This window comes from Oppia nitens, unplaced genomic scaffold, assembly GCF_028296485.1.
Source record: "Oppia nitens isolate AA-2021 unplaced genomic scaffold, nextdenovo-longstitch-racon4-pilon3 scaffold12_pilon_pilon_pilon, whole genome shotgun sequence".
NCBI classification, from domain to species: domain Eukaryota; kingdom Metazoa; phylum Arthropoda; class Arachnida; order Sarcoptiformes; family Oppiidae; genus Oppia; species Oppia nitens.
Window position 1 is genome coordinate 2,363,792 of NW_026533191.1, and position 15,430 is coordinate 2,379,221.

General features: G+C 23.0%; 2 protein-coding genes across 2 annotated transcripts; both read left to right on the plus strand.

The window, feature by feature from the left end:
• Positions 1-1,976: 1,976 nt before the first annotated feature.
• Positions 1,977-3,500, plus strand: LOC128955192 (fibroin heavy chain-like). The gene is made up of 3 exons (XM_054300840.1): positions 1,977-2,065; positions 2,145-2,727; positions 2,803-3,500. The coding sequence occupies exons 1-3, from the start codon at positions 2,054-2,056 to the stop codon at positions 3,369-3,371; spliced, it is 1,164 nt and encodes a 387-aa protein (XP_054156815.1). The 5' UTR covers positions 1,977-2,053; the 3' UTR covers positions 3,372-3,500.
• A 6,843-nt stretch (positions 3,501-10,343) lies between these two features.
• On the plus strand, positions 10,344-13,708 carry LOC128954872 (protein Aster-B-like). The gene is made up of 4 exons (XM_054300480.1): positions 10,344-10,431; positions 12,346-12,932; positions 13,016-13,182; positions 13,288-13,708. Exons 1-4 carry the CDS (start codon positions 10,389-10,391, stop codon positions 13,706-13,708), a joined length of 1,218 nt encoding a protein of 405 aa, XP_054156455.1. The 5' UTR covers positions 10,344-10,388.
• The last annotated feature ends 1,722 nt before the right edge of the window (positions 13,709-15,430 follow it).

Below are 15,430 nucleotides of genomic sequence, written 5' to 3' on the forward strand. Positions count from 1 at the left end.
ACATAATAGTAATAATATTAAACTAGAATTTTAAAACATTTATTTTTTTCAAAAAAATAAAATCAAATCAAATATGTGTAAGGTCATTTAAAGGATGAAACCATTAAAAAAACAATTTTTGTCTACCAAATAAAATTTGAAAAAAATAAAGTGAATTGGAAAAACCAAATTTTTCTACTCTCACTCACTCACTCACTCACTCACTCACTCACTCACTTACATATTAATACTTTAAATTAAAAAAAATAATAATAATAATAATTCTATAGCCATATACCTATACTACTGGATATCACTGGTAATATCACTACTTAATCAACTTTATATTATACATACTGTCCTTTAAGTATTCAAATAGTGTACAACAACTATACTATTATCTCTATCACTCTCTCTCTCTCTCTCACTGATTAAACTATATATCCCAATAACCCACAATCCCAACCTCCATATCATACATAACTTGAAAAAACAAATAAACAAGGTTTTTTTGTACATATAATTGATAGTGATGATTTTGACAATTGATAATATGATATATATATATTGATATGAGTGTACAATACGTGTTTTGTGTGACTGTATGTCGACTTGAATTTAGTTAGTTGTCTGTGAAAGTTGAGTATCGGGTTAGGACTTAGCCTTCATATTACATGTCTGTCCTCTCAAAGAGGGAGAGAGAGAGAGAGACAGAGATAATGTTGTTGTGAATATATAATTAACTATTGATTATATATATTTTAAATTAATGATTAATTTATAATTGTTGTTAAATGATATTATTTAGATAATGTTACCCATTGTGTGTGTGTTTGTATTAATGTATTAATATATTTTATAATAAGTTTTAAAAATAACTATAAAAATATAAAAATATTTTAGACAATAATAAAAATTCTATTATATGAAAAAACTGATTTAATATAAATATTTAACAAAAAATTTTTAATTTCAAATAGATTATAATGTAATTTATATATATCTAAATTTAATACTAATTTATGTATATACGGCACCGGTAGGCAATAAATATTTTTTAAATTATAAAAAATATGATATTGAACCATTAGGAAAAAAAATCAAATAAAACTAATGTAGTTTCCTATCAGAGTCTATGATCTCTCTCTCTCTCTCTCTCTCTCTCTCTCTCTCTCTCTCTCTCTCTCTCTCTCTCTCTCTCTCTCTCTCTCTCTCTCTCTCTCTCTCTCTCTCTCTCTCTCTCTCTCTCTCTCTCTCTCTCTCTCTTAGCTATTAAGAGCTTATATATATACATTAACAACATTCATGAACATACATACAGTATAATATACTACTATCTCTCTCTCTTTTTTTTATTAGATGACTTTACTGGTATATTATTATTGTATGTAATTTATATGTCATTCAATATTCAAAGCACATACCGTACCTATTTTGAAGACAAACTTAGAGAGAGAGAGAGAAAGAAAATTTAATGTCAATGGGTTAGTAGTGTTGTTAGTGAGCCGTTTGATCCGTTAATATATTGGTTAGTGAGTCCCTTGAATTTATAAAAGTGATATTACAAGAGTGAGTGAGTGAGTGAGTGAGTGAGTGAGAGAGAGAGAGAGAGAGAGAGAGAGAGAGAGAGAGAGAAAGAGAGAGACTAAAAAATAAGACATTTTTGGACACAAAATATTAAAATTACTTTCACATTCAAAACTTCAAAACTAAATTCAAGGGCACCGGGCTATTTTATTTTATTAATTTTATATATTTTTTTTTTGAAAGCACCCAATAGGCTACCTGAGTGAGTGATGATAATAGTCAACTAAAGGTAAGAGGATGAGAGGGTTGGTATCTCCAGTAACCACAAAAAAAATACTTTACTTAACTATCACTGTCACTGGGGGTGTCAGTCAGTAGTTATTATTATTATTATTATTATTATTATTTAGTTTTCATGAGAGATTTGGTGGGTATATAAGCTCGTAGTGGACGGTTAGCTCGTCCTCAGACTTGTCTATCTCATCAAACATATAACTGCCATATATTTTAGTTTTATTTTTTTTTTTAACTAATTCCCGATACAAATATGTTTGTTAAGGTATGGCATATACTATTAGTAGCTAACTATTCCTAAATATCTAACGTTCCTCTACTAAAACATCCCCTCCTCATCACAGGTCCTGTTGTTGGCTTTGGCCGTCTCAGTTCACGGCACCTGGAATACCGGTTCCCTGTACGGCGGAAACTACGGTACCTATGGCTCCGGCCTGTACGGTGCCGGTTTGGGCGTCAGCGGTATTCCAGTTTATCGATCATCGGCCAACTACGGCAGTCTCTACGGTGCCAACGGCTGGGGTTACGGAGCCAATTTGGGACGTGTCGGCGGTTTGGGTGCCGTAAGAACTACCGGTGCCATTGTCGGCAGCGGCGCTCTCGGTTACGGTACTGGTGCCTTGTTGGCCGGTCCCGCTACCGTCGGAACCACCTACGGTGCTGGTCTCGGATACGGTGTCGGTATTAGCGGCGCCAGCCACGGACTGTCCGGCTTGAACATTGCTCGCGGTGTTTCCGTACACCAGGCCGGTCCAGTTACCGCTGCCGTCCAGACAATTTCCCGAACAGTCGACTACCGACCGGTGCCATACAGCGGCGAACCCGCCACCGTCCAGGATGTCGATGTCCCGCCCCAGGAGTCGCCCATCAGAATCAACTTCCAATCCAAATCGTCGCCGTTGGCCGTCACCCAACAGCACATCCCTGGTATGTCTACCCTATTATAGCAAATAATATACCAAATTGTTAACCTAACCAAACTGTTCCTGTGTCGCCATATAGCCGAACCCGCACAAGTCCAGGTTACCCAATCAGAGGACGAGCCCCAGACTGCCATCCATAACGTTGTCCGACCAGTCATCCAACAAGTTCACGAAACCATCCAACCCTACCGATCACTCACCCAACAGGTCGAGCCAGTCATTGAACAGACCCACACCAACATTGCTCAGGGAGAAGGTGTCCGATTGAGCGGTTTGACCAGCGGTATTGTCGGCGGAACCGGTGTCTTGGCCGCCTCAGGTGTCGGCATTGCTCAGCCAGCTTACGCTACCCATGCAGTAGCTGCCCGTCCAGTCGGTCTCGGTGTTGTCGGCGGTGTGACCAACTGGGGCTACAACGGTGGTCTCGGTCTTAGCGGTGCCAAACTCGGCGGCTACTCAACTGGTCTCGGTTTGACCGGTGCTCGTATTGGCGGTTACTACGGTGGCGCAACCACTGGTCTCGGCTACGGAAAAACCTACGGATCGTACGGTGGTTACGGATTGGGAAGCGGATTGGCTCTCAACGGCCTGAGCGGACTGTCCGGCGGCTATGGTTACGGAACCGCTGCCAAAGTTATCCGATACTAAAAACGCAACAAACAAAACATAACGTTCCCCTTTTCTATTGCTACCTACCATTCCCTATCCACCACCACCACTACCACCTACTACATAGACATACCAATTAATACCAATTAATTAAATGCCGTTCCCCACTGCAGTTAATAATACATATATATAATAATATTGATATATCAATAATATTATATCAATTTTATTATTTTAGTTTTTTTTATATAACGTTATAATAACTTTTAAGTTAATTGTTATAATTTTGTTATAATTTTTTTTATTTTGTATCATTGATAATAATAATGATAATAAATACAATAATAATAATAATAAAATTATTATTATTATTTATTTATTATTATTATTGATTATTATTATTTTAATTTACTATGTAAATTATTTTGGCAAATAAAAAAATATGGCTTATTTAAATTAAAAAAAAAATTTGTTTTATTTTTATATTTATATATTATTTTTTTAAAAAAAATTTATACAATATATTTATTATACATATATTATATATATATATATATTTGATTATCTATTCAATAATTATAACAATTTATTATATTTAATTAATTTAAATGCAATTATTATTATAATTATTATTTTTTACAATTATTAAATAATAATTAAATTCAAAAAATCAATAAGATTAAAAATTGCTAAAAAGTTTAATTATTTTCAATATATTATATAAATTAATTAAACATTTAGCAAAATTTATATTTATATAATATATAAAATTTTATTATTGAAAAAATAAAATACTTATTAAATCAACTTTTAATTTTCAAATATACCACTTTTACTATAGATTATATTAAACTACTTTTATAATTATTATTTATTTCAATGCAACCCTACTATTAAAACTAAACCTGTTATATATATCAATATATCATAGCACTGGTGGTATTTTTAAGGCCATTAACTATAATAAATTATATATATATATATATTTTACTTTAACATACATACAAAATAAATTCAATACACTATATAAAATTTATGTCCAATTTATTAAAGTTTGTTTAATATATGATAACACACACACACACACACACACACACACACACACACACACACACACACACACACACACACACACACACACACACACACACACACACACAAATAACATGTTTTAAAATACAGTACAAATAATTTTATTCAGCCATTTAAAACAAACAGTAAAAATACCAGTTTTTAAAATAGCAGATAACCATTATATACATTATATTATAATATTATATTATAAAAGTTGTAGTCAATTAATGCCATACATGTTTCCCCTTATTTTAATGTATTGATAGTTGAAAAATTAATAGTTACATTATATTTATATTTATTATTATATTTACAGTAATAGTTAGGAAATTATAAAAATTATAATAATATTTATATTAAAGAGAGAGAGAGACAAACACAGACAGCAAAACTATAAAATAGTGTAAAATCATTATAACTTTTTTTTTGAATAATATAATAATAAAATATACTATTTATCTAAACAAATATTTTTTATTTATTATTATTAATAGTATTATTATGTAAAAAAAGTTATCATAAATTCAATATATTCAATATATTTTGTAATAAATCTGGATAAACATTTGCCATTAATTATTTTTGTTTATAATTTAAAAAACTAAATCAAACAAACAATTAAAGTTAAAAAATTATATATTTTATTTTGATTGACTAATTGATTGATTGAATGGATATCAACAATGATATAGATTTTACATCAATAGCTGGTAAGTTAAATAATATTAATAATTTATTTGTTTTAATTAAATAAACTAATTTTATAGTTAACTAATAATTAATAATAACTAAATGTAATATAAAATAAATGATATTTATCTGACATTTAACTATTTGTTGTCAACAACAAAGTTATAACTGTAAATAACAAATTTATATCAAATATTCAAGTACTTTATATTATTATTATTAGTTATTATTATATTACTACTATTATAATAATTTTAATACATATGATATCAATGTTCAATGTTTAATATATATATATATATCAATATATATAAAATAAATGAAATAAAATTTGCTTATTACTGTATAATAGTTTATTAATTTTTATAACAATTATTATTATTATTATTATTATTATTATTATTATTATTATCACTATATTATATTAATAATTATTTTAAACGTATGATATTTATATATTGTATATTGTAGTCAAACGTGTTTTAGCCTTGATAATCTATATCACCATATATACAATATATATACTTTATGATATCATATTATATTATGATAAAATTAAAACTATTGTATAAATAGTGAACTAATAATAACTATAATTATTAAATTTATAAAAAAAATTATATTTAGTTTTAAAAATAACTTCAATTAGACATTACAACTCATTTATATTATTAATACAAAATTAAAAATTGAATTTCTAAAAAAGTAACATTTAGTTTTTACTACTAAACATGATTTTTTTTAAAATAAAATATTTAAACAATTTGTTTTATATACATATAATAATAATAATAATAATTTAGTTATTTAATACTAGACATGACTTTTAAAAAATAAAAATGTATTAAAATAAACATTATTTATATATATATATATATAAATAATAATTATTTTAAAAGTTTTAAATTACTACTAACTAACCAATAATAATACATATTAAACTAGGGAAAATAATATTGAATATTTAATCTAGCTCAAATAACAGTAATAATAATGTTGATAAATATAGTTACAAAGTTCATAGTATGCAAAAATATAAGTAAATATATATTGATATATAGATATTTCCAAATAAATAAATCTACAAAATTAATGAAAAAAATATAATTAATAATTATTATTATTTAATATTATTTGTGAGAAATATTTGTTTATCAAAAAAAATAAAATTACTTTTAATGTTTGTCTGTTAGTCATAATTATTATTATAATTAAAATAAACAAAATTAATTATATATAAAGTTTAATAACCTTAATGTTGTTGTTTATATTAATTTTATCAATTAATTTAATTATATATATAAGAACAATAAGTATTAAATAATTATGATATAATTATTATGAAAAATTAAAGTTAAAATTTAATAAAATATTAATACTGTATAAATTTATATAACAAAAAAATCGTCTAAATATGATAATAATTATATATGTTTTATAATAAGTTTCAATGGTATGAGGATCTAAAATAGACATTTAATTATTTTTATTTTTTTATATATATTATACTCTATATTACAATAAAACTCATACATAACACACACTGTGTGTGTGTGTGTGTGTGTGTGTGTGTGTGTGTGTGTGTGTGTGTGTATACGTACCCAATAACCCCTAATTGCTTATCAATATATATATATAAATATATAGTATACTATAATTTAATAAAAAATATTATACTTATATTTATCATATATTTGTGTACATATACAGTGATATTTACTTTATTAAGATAATACTCTATTTAATAGATAAGATAAAAATTTATTAATTAAAATAGTTATTGATATAACTGTAATATTTTTTGCTGCAGTTATCAAACAATTAACAATGTTATATGAAATTAATTAATAGAAAATGTATAGAAAAACTTTATTGCTAACTTTTTCAAAAAACTAATATTATTATTATATAATATTAAATTTTATTAACTATTATTGATTTTCAAATTATTAATATAATATTGAATTAAATATATATATATTTGTTTTTATTTATTATGTAATAATAATTAATACAAATAGAAAATTAGTTAATTAAAAAATTGTTTATTTTAATTTTTTTTAAAAAAAATATTAATAAAATTAGATAAATGGTTAATACGTTAAAAAAATTAGATTTAAAAAAAATTGGCACTAGCATAAAAATATAATCACATTAAAAAATAGTCACAACTATTAATATATAACTATATATTTTTTTTAAAAAAATAAAGGACAGTCATTGTATGGCACGTACTCAATAACCCTATCCATATATTACACAACATACCCCCCTTTCCCTTTATCAGCATAACTATGATGTCAATTATATATATATATAAAAAAATTTTTTTAACTAAGTTATTATAATCTTATTTAGTTAGTTAGTAGTAATGATAGCAATAGTACTCAAACATAGAGAGAGAAAAAAAAATTTTTTTTTAATCATTTAGTATTTTTATATTATAATTAATTATAAGCAATATTCACAATAAATAGTTATTTCTAAGAAAAAATAAATCTAATTAATAGATTTTAATTTTTTTTAACTAAAATTAAATATCATTAATCTCAAGTTTGCATTATGTTTTTTATATTATTGTATATTATAATATTATTATAATATAATTTAAAAAAATAAAATCACACTTAAACACACATAGACATAGACACATACACACACATAAATACATACATACATACATACATACACATAGACACATACAGTACAGTATATACATACATACATACATACACATAGACACATACAGTACAGTACATACAGATAAATATACAGTGAGTCAAACAAACCTCTTAGCTCAGGGATTTTTTTTTTAAATACCGTGTCTTTTATAATATAGTCTATGATAACCACCACTGTATCCAATGACACCATTCAATGGGTGACTACTATAAACACGCCATACAGTACTTGACTGTATGTAAAAATAATAATAATAATAATAATAATAATAATAATAATAATAATAATAATAATAATAATAATAATAATAAATATCTAACTTTATAATACATAAAAATTTGTACCAATATTTATACTGTATATATATATATATATATACAGGTGAGGAGAATAAAGTTGAAGACGTTTTTGATGAACGATTTGCTTGATTTGGCAAATATTGGATAAAAGATTTTTACTGAAAAATAATCTGCAAATATGTAAAATTGTTGTCATATAAAATATTTTAAAATCTAATTAAAAATTTGGCTACAATTTACTTTTAAAGTTGAGATATACCTTTAGACATTTTTAACCAAAATTATTTTAGTTATTTTTGTTTGTTTAAACGGGTATTTTAAATATTAAAAAACTGATATTTTTTGGGGACATAGTAAAACTTAAAGGCATCATTTGCTAAAAAATTAAATTAATTTTTAATAAAAGCAATAGTCGTTTTGACCATTTAAAATCTCTATGGACAATAAAGTTATTATTTTAGTTAAAATCTGTATTAATAGTAAAAAAATAACTAAATATGCTCTAAATAAAAATAATATTATTAATTTAAAGATATCTTTAAAAAAATATTAAATACTATAAATTAATGATGAATATTTTTGTCTAAAACTTTACAGTCTTAAACAATGATGAGATAGAGTATATCTTCAAGATTTTCTATATTTGTTTTTTAGATATTTATTAAAATTTTGTTTTATAATTTAATTTTGATGCATTAAACATGACTGTATAAAATGCGAAAAATATAATTTATTTCTCAACTTTAACTAGAGTAAATTAATGTAATTATTTATTGCTGATAATTTTTTATATTAATGTGATTTTGCTTTATTAATTTAAGCAATTTTATAAAATTTTGATGCGGATTTTTAAGTTTTAGAACTAATTAATTGTTTTTAATTTTAATTTTTTAATTATATGTATTATTATTACAATTATTAATTTAAATTCAGTTATTTGAGTTATGTTTAACTTATTTGATTTGTCTTTTGACTTGGAATTTTAGAACTTTTATGCAATTTTTTAAACTAATGTTTACATTTATTATTAGGAATTATGATTTTTATAACTTTTTTTGTTTTAAAATATATTATTATTAAATACTAATATTAATTATTGTTTAAAAATCACTAAAAGTGTATTTCAACTTTGAAAGTAAATTGTGACCAAATTTTAAATCGTATATTAAAATAATTTTTATCACACAATTTTACATATTTGGAGATTATTTTTCAGTAAAAAAATAATATCTAATATTTGTCATATTTTGTAAATCATTCATCAAAAACGTCTTCAACTTTATTCTCCCTATCTGTATATATATATATAGAGGTATATTGTTTAATGTCATTTAGACAAAATATATAACTAAAACTTTGTGTTTATATATATGTATATATATATATATGGGAATGTTTCCGGGAAACATTAAATATCATTAATAATTATATTTTACTATTAATAATAATATAAATATTTATGTCAATTTTTATTTTAAACAACAACACAAAAAACTAGTATTTTTTTGTGTGTGGCATATGTGATGATACAGTCTAGTAATTATCAATTTATTATTATTATTATTATTAAATACTGTTTTATTATATTATAGATACTGTATATATATAATACTGTATATTATGATAATAATTACTAGAATTTTTTTTATATTATTTATTAATAGAAATAAATATTTTTCTAAAATAAATTGAAACATAAAATCTCTTCTCATTTTTATAAAATTGATATATAAATTGTATAATAATTTTTTTGTTACTATAATTTTTTGTTTTTCCAAATAATTTATTTTATCCAAAAAAACTCATATATATATATCATATAATGATATTTTAATTGATAATAAAAAAATTACTAATACTTATACATACATATACAACAGTTTTACTAAGATTTGAATTATATTATAAAGTTTAATAATAATTATCATTTTGTGATAACAAGAAAATTATTTTCAACAAAAAAAAATTATATTTTATTATTGTTATTGAAAACTTAAAACAATAATTATTAATATAGTTTACTTAACAAGTTTGGTGACTCATTAACAATAATTATTTTTAAATAAAATAAAAACAATAATAATAATAAAATATAATTTGTGCTAAATAAACATGTTTTTAAAATATTTAAAATTATTAATATTTTTTTAACTAAATGATTTAATTTAAATGACAAATTAAATTAATGAGATATAATTAATTTTTTTTTATTAAATTTGTCTAAATACCAAAAATATATGTGTTGTTAATTTTTGTTAATTTTTAATTAATTTGATTAATTTAATTTTGATTTAAAATATTATACACACCAATGATTGGCTTTCAAATGACTCACTATACTACTAATCATAAACGTAATGTATTTAATAATTAATTAATTAATATTGTATTTAAAAAAATAATAAATGTATATTTATCAATTTAGTATGTTAAACCTAACATTTACAATATATATTAGTATTAATTAAGCTATAGTATAATTTTTTTTTAAAAATTAGTCATTTATTGTTACAAAAAAATAAAGTAAAATATAAATTTTTATTATACTGTCTTATTGTTTTAAATTTATAAAAATATTTAGCATTATTGATAATATTAATGAATTATAAATATATATATATCAATATCAATATCAATATATTATTTAATATTAATATCCGGCAAAAAAATAAGAGATTATATTGATAGCTTTAATACACTGTTTTTTAAAAAAAATAGTGATATAACTTAATTTATATGTATAGATATACTCCATGTATATAATATATAACATCATTATATATGACATTTATCACTACTTTAAACTAAAGTCATTGATTTATTTATCGATATTTAATTATTATTATTATTATTATATATTAAATATTATATATATATTTCCATATATAAAGTATATCTCATAAAAATGTCTGTTTTCTCTCATACCAATTCAAACATATATTTAATATATATATATATATATATATATATAATATATAATATACATGTATATACTGTATCTATATATCAATATATTTATAATTAATTTCATTATCTATTATCATGATAATTTAAAAAAAATATAATTTAAAATTTTTAAGCATATTAATTTATATTTAAAATTAATAAAATAAAATAATACTATTATTACTAAATGACAAATTAATTTTCAACCACTTAATTATTAATTAATATTTGCGAAACTAATTTGTTTTTTTTTTGATAAAAAATAAAATAAAACTCAATAACCTTTTTTTTGTAAAAAAATAATTAATATATCAATACGATAAATATGATACAATGTAGTACTATATAAAATAATAATAATAATAATATAATTATTACTACTTTTTTTAACCTTGATGATAAAGTTATTATTTCTACTGTACTAAAAAACTAAATCATTTATATATTGTATCTAATATATTTTCAATTGTAACTTTGTACCTGGACACATTGGAGTTTAATTACTAGATAAATAATAATTAAAAGAAAAAGTATTGATTAATTAACAAATTAAAGTTTAAAAAATTTATTTATTTTGCAATATACAACAAAAATAATAATTTATAATAATAAAAAATTTAGACAATCATTATGCAATTGTAATAATATATCAATAAAAAAAAATTTTGAGGTTAACCTCGCACTTAAAAAAATGTATACAGTATTAGTAAAATAAATATTTAATAGTAATAATAATTAAAATACTAAAAATTTTTGAATAATCATTACATATTTAAAATACAAGAAACAAAAAAAAATATAATATATTAATCAAACATTTTTTGTTTTTGTCTTATAATTGTTAATACGTAATCATGAATTAATAAAATTTTTTTTTAATTATATTGTATAAGACATATAACAATAGCTTCATTAGTAGTTAATATTATTATTATTAAGTAGTTATTCATACAAATAAATAAATCAAACAAAAAAAATTATTGATATAAAACCATTAAATATATTTCCAATTTAATTCAATTGAGATTTTTTTTTTGGTTTAATTAAACAGTAAATTATTATCATTTAAAAAAATTATATATATTTTGTATATAAATTATTAAAATTATTATACTTGTTATATATTATACAAAACTATTTTGTTTTGTATACTAATTAATTGAATTGTGTTTATTTGTAAAATAAATAATATATAATAAAAAATAGTAGTTTTTTTAAAACTTAGTTTACATATAATATATTATCTATAAAATAATAATAATAATAATAATAAGTTATATTAATGACACTAATGGATCTCCTATTGTTATGTCTATCCATAGATAATAAAGCATTGGACAGTAATATTGTTACCAATAATAATAACAACAATATCATTACCAATGGCAGTACTACTAATGGTAATCATAAAAAACTACCGAAACGGTCGATATCGTGGACACAATTGCTATTACCGTCGTATAAGTCCCGACTCCTAGAGTTTCGCCGATTGTTTACCAAATCGGTTCCGACTAACGAACGACTGATTGCCGACTTTTCCTGTGCCCTGCAAAAGGAAATCCTAATTCAGGGGCGACTATACCTATCGATGAACTACCTGTCCTTTCATGCCAACATATTCGGCTGGGAAACCGTTGTCAGCATACGGTTGGCCGATGTCCGGTCACTAAACAAAGCCAATACCATACGGGTTATACCTAATGCCATACAATTGGTTACCAGTGACGGCCATAAGTATATATTCACTTCATTTGTGGCCCGAGATAAGGCATTCAAACGTGTCTATCGGCTGTGGCAGGACGTACTGATTGGCCAGAAAATGTCGATACCGGAAGTTTGGCAACTCATACGCCATAACTACGGTACCGATTTGGGACTGTCGTCCGATTCGGGCGGCGATGAAGAGCTGGTAATTTAGAAATTAAAATATTTGTTTTATAGTTTTGTTTAATAATTGTTTTTTTTTTTGTTGATTGGGAACCGATTGATTAGGATCAGGAACTGGATGTCGTTACCCGTAATAACATCAATATGGTTGAAGAGGAACTGGTGGCCGACGACGACGATGATGATGATGACGATCTGGATGTGGTTGGGGTCGACACCACAGATGATGTTTTTGCTGATAAACCTGTTAATCAAAGAAAGCGCCATAAAATGTATGGACAGTTAGCTTTTTTTTTGTTTTCCCTATAATTCTCTATATGTTTAATTATAGTTAACATATTTAGTAACCCCTGTTATGTGTGTCTTTAAACTACCAGAGCTTCCATAGCCTCGTTACTTAAGTGCCCGGAGCCTGATATGGCTGTCCATGGCCAGCTTATTGGCGATCGGCTAGTCATCGGTGGACAGCATACTACTACTACTACTACAAGTGATAATAATAATAAATACAAATCGTTTGTACGGCTAATACCAAAATGGCTGAACAATAACTCCCTGTTCGCCGCCAACAGTGCCGCCAAAGAGTCGCTATTGTTAAGGATATTACTATTATTGTCACTAATGTTATTGATAGTCAACATCACTGTACTCTATAAACTAACTAATATTAATCAAAACTATTACGACTACTATAATAGTCAACAACAAAAACATACATATCTTGACGTAAATATTCATCAATTAAGACAATCGTTAGATTTAAGCAAACGTTTAGTTAAAGATTTAGCTGGACTTTGATTTATATACAAAATGTAAATGACTTTAAATATATTAAAAAAGTTTTTAAAAACAAAGTTTTAATAATTAATTTTCTATTGAAAAAAAAAACTTTTTATTAGTGATAATTTGAAAAAATAGGATAAATAATTGATTAAAAAACTAATAATTAATAGTAAATATGTAATTAATTTTCTTTTTTTATATAATAATAAATTTTAAATACAAATAATAATTATAATAAACTATAATTATATTATTATTGTAATTTAATTGACATAATAAATTATATGTTAATAATAGTATACTTTTTTTTGGTTTATTTGTAATGTAAAATTATAATTGTACAGTACCAATGTCAAAATATAAAAATAAAAAATTTATAATAATTCAATTATATAGTTATAATAATAATAATAATAAGTTACGTTTAAATTATTGTATATAAAATTGATTAGTAGATTTAAAATTTTTTTCTAATTACAATTATTATTTTTTATATTAATTATATATATATAAATAAAATTTAATCTATGATTTGTTTTTTTTACATTAAATACATTTACGTAGATCTAATATATTATGTTTTTTTTTGCTAAAATTTCAATATCTCTTATAATTTTTTCTTTGACATAAATTACATCCCTGTCCCTCCACCGCATCCCTGAGCTGTAATAAATGCAAAAAATGCTTAAAAAATTAGTGTATTTTTAAATATTTCACTAAAAAAAATATTTAATTTGTTATTTTTCAATTAAAAATAATTACTATTTGATAATATTTATTGTAATTAATTAATATAATTTGATTAATAACTGTTAATTATATTAAATTATAAGTAACTATTTGAAAAAAATTATTTAAAAATATATATTATTTAATAAAATCAAATAATTCTATTGAATTATTTATTTGAATTATATATAGTATATTTTTATGAGTAAATAACCATGATAATTTTTATTTATAAACTTAATGTAGATCTAAATATATTTATTATTAAATATTATCAAAATTACAAATCATTTATTAATAGCAATATGTAATTAACAATTAAGTAAATAATCTAGATATTTTTCTGTGTATAAAAAATATTTACTTGTTAAATTGTTTTTTTAAAGTATATAAATAGGATTTTAAGTATTGTAAAAATTATTATTGTTAAAAAACTGTTTAGTTAATTTTTTTGTTTAAATTAATTAAAATTTTTCTAAATAAGCATAATAATTTAATTAACAATGAATAAAATTCAACTAGCTAGTCTATTACTATTGATAGCACTGGTATATATTAAGCTGCGTTCACACTAATGCTTATCCAAGTAGACTTGACTTGAACTCAAGTCAAGTTTCAAGTAACATGTGTTCACATTGCTACACTTAAGTTTATCTAATTTTATAAAAATTAATCAAATTATTGAAATTATTTTATTAATTTTGATGTTAATTATAAAAATTATACAAAAATAATTAATTTTTATTTATTAAACAATTTAAATAAAATATTTTTGCTAGACAGCGAAGCAGGTATTTAAAACGTAATAATATTTACATATTATACTTAACACTGATTGGCTAAGTTTATAAGTCTCGTGTGTTCACACTGTGCTTAATGAAGTAAACTTACTTAAGAAGGGGTCACTACTGTACTTGAGTTAAGTCAAGGTAACTCAAGTAAGTACATGTGTGAACACCAAAACTTAAGTCAAGTCTACTTAGATTTTGTCCGTGTGAACGCAGCTTT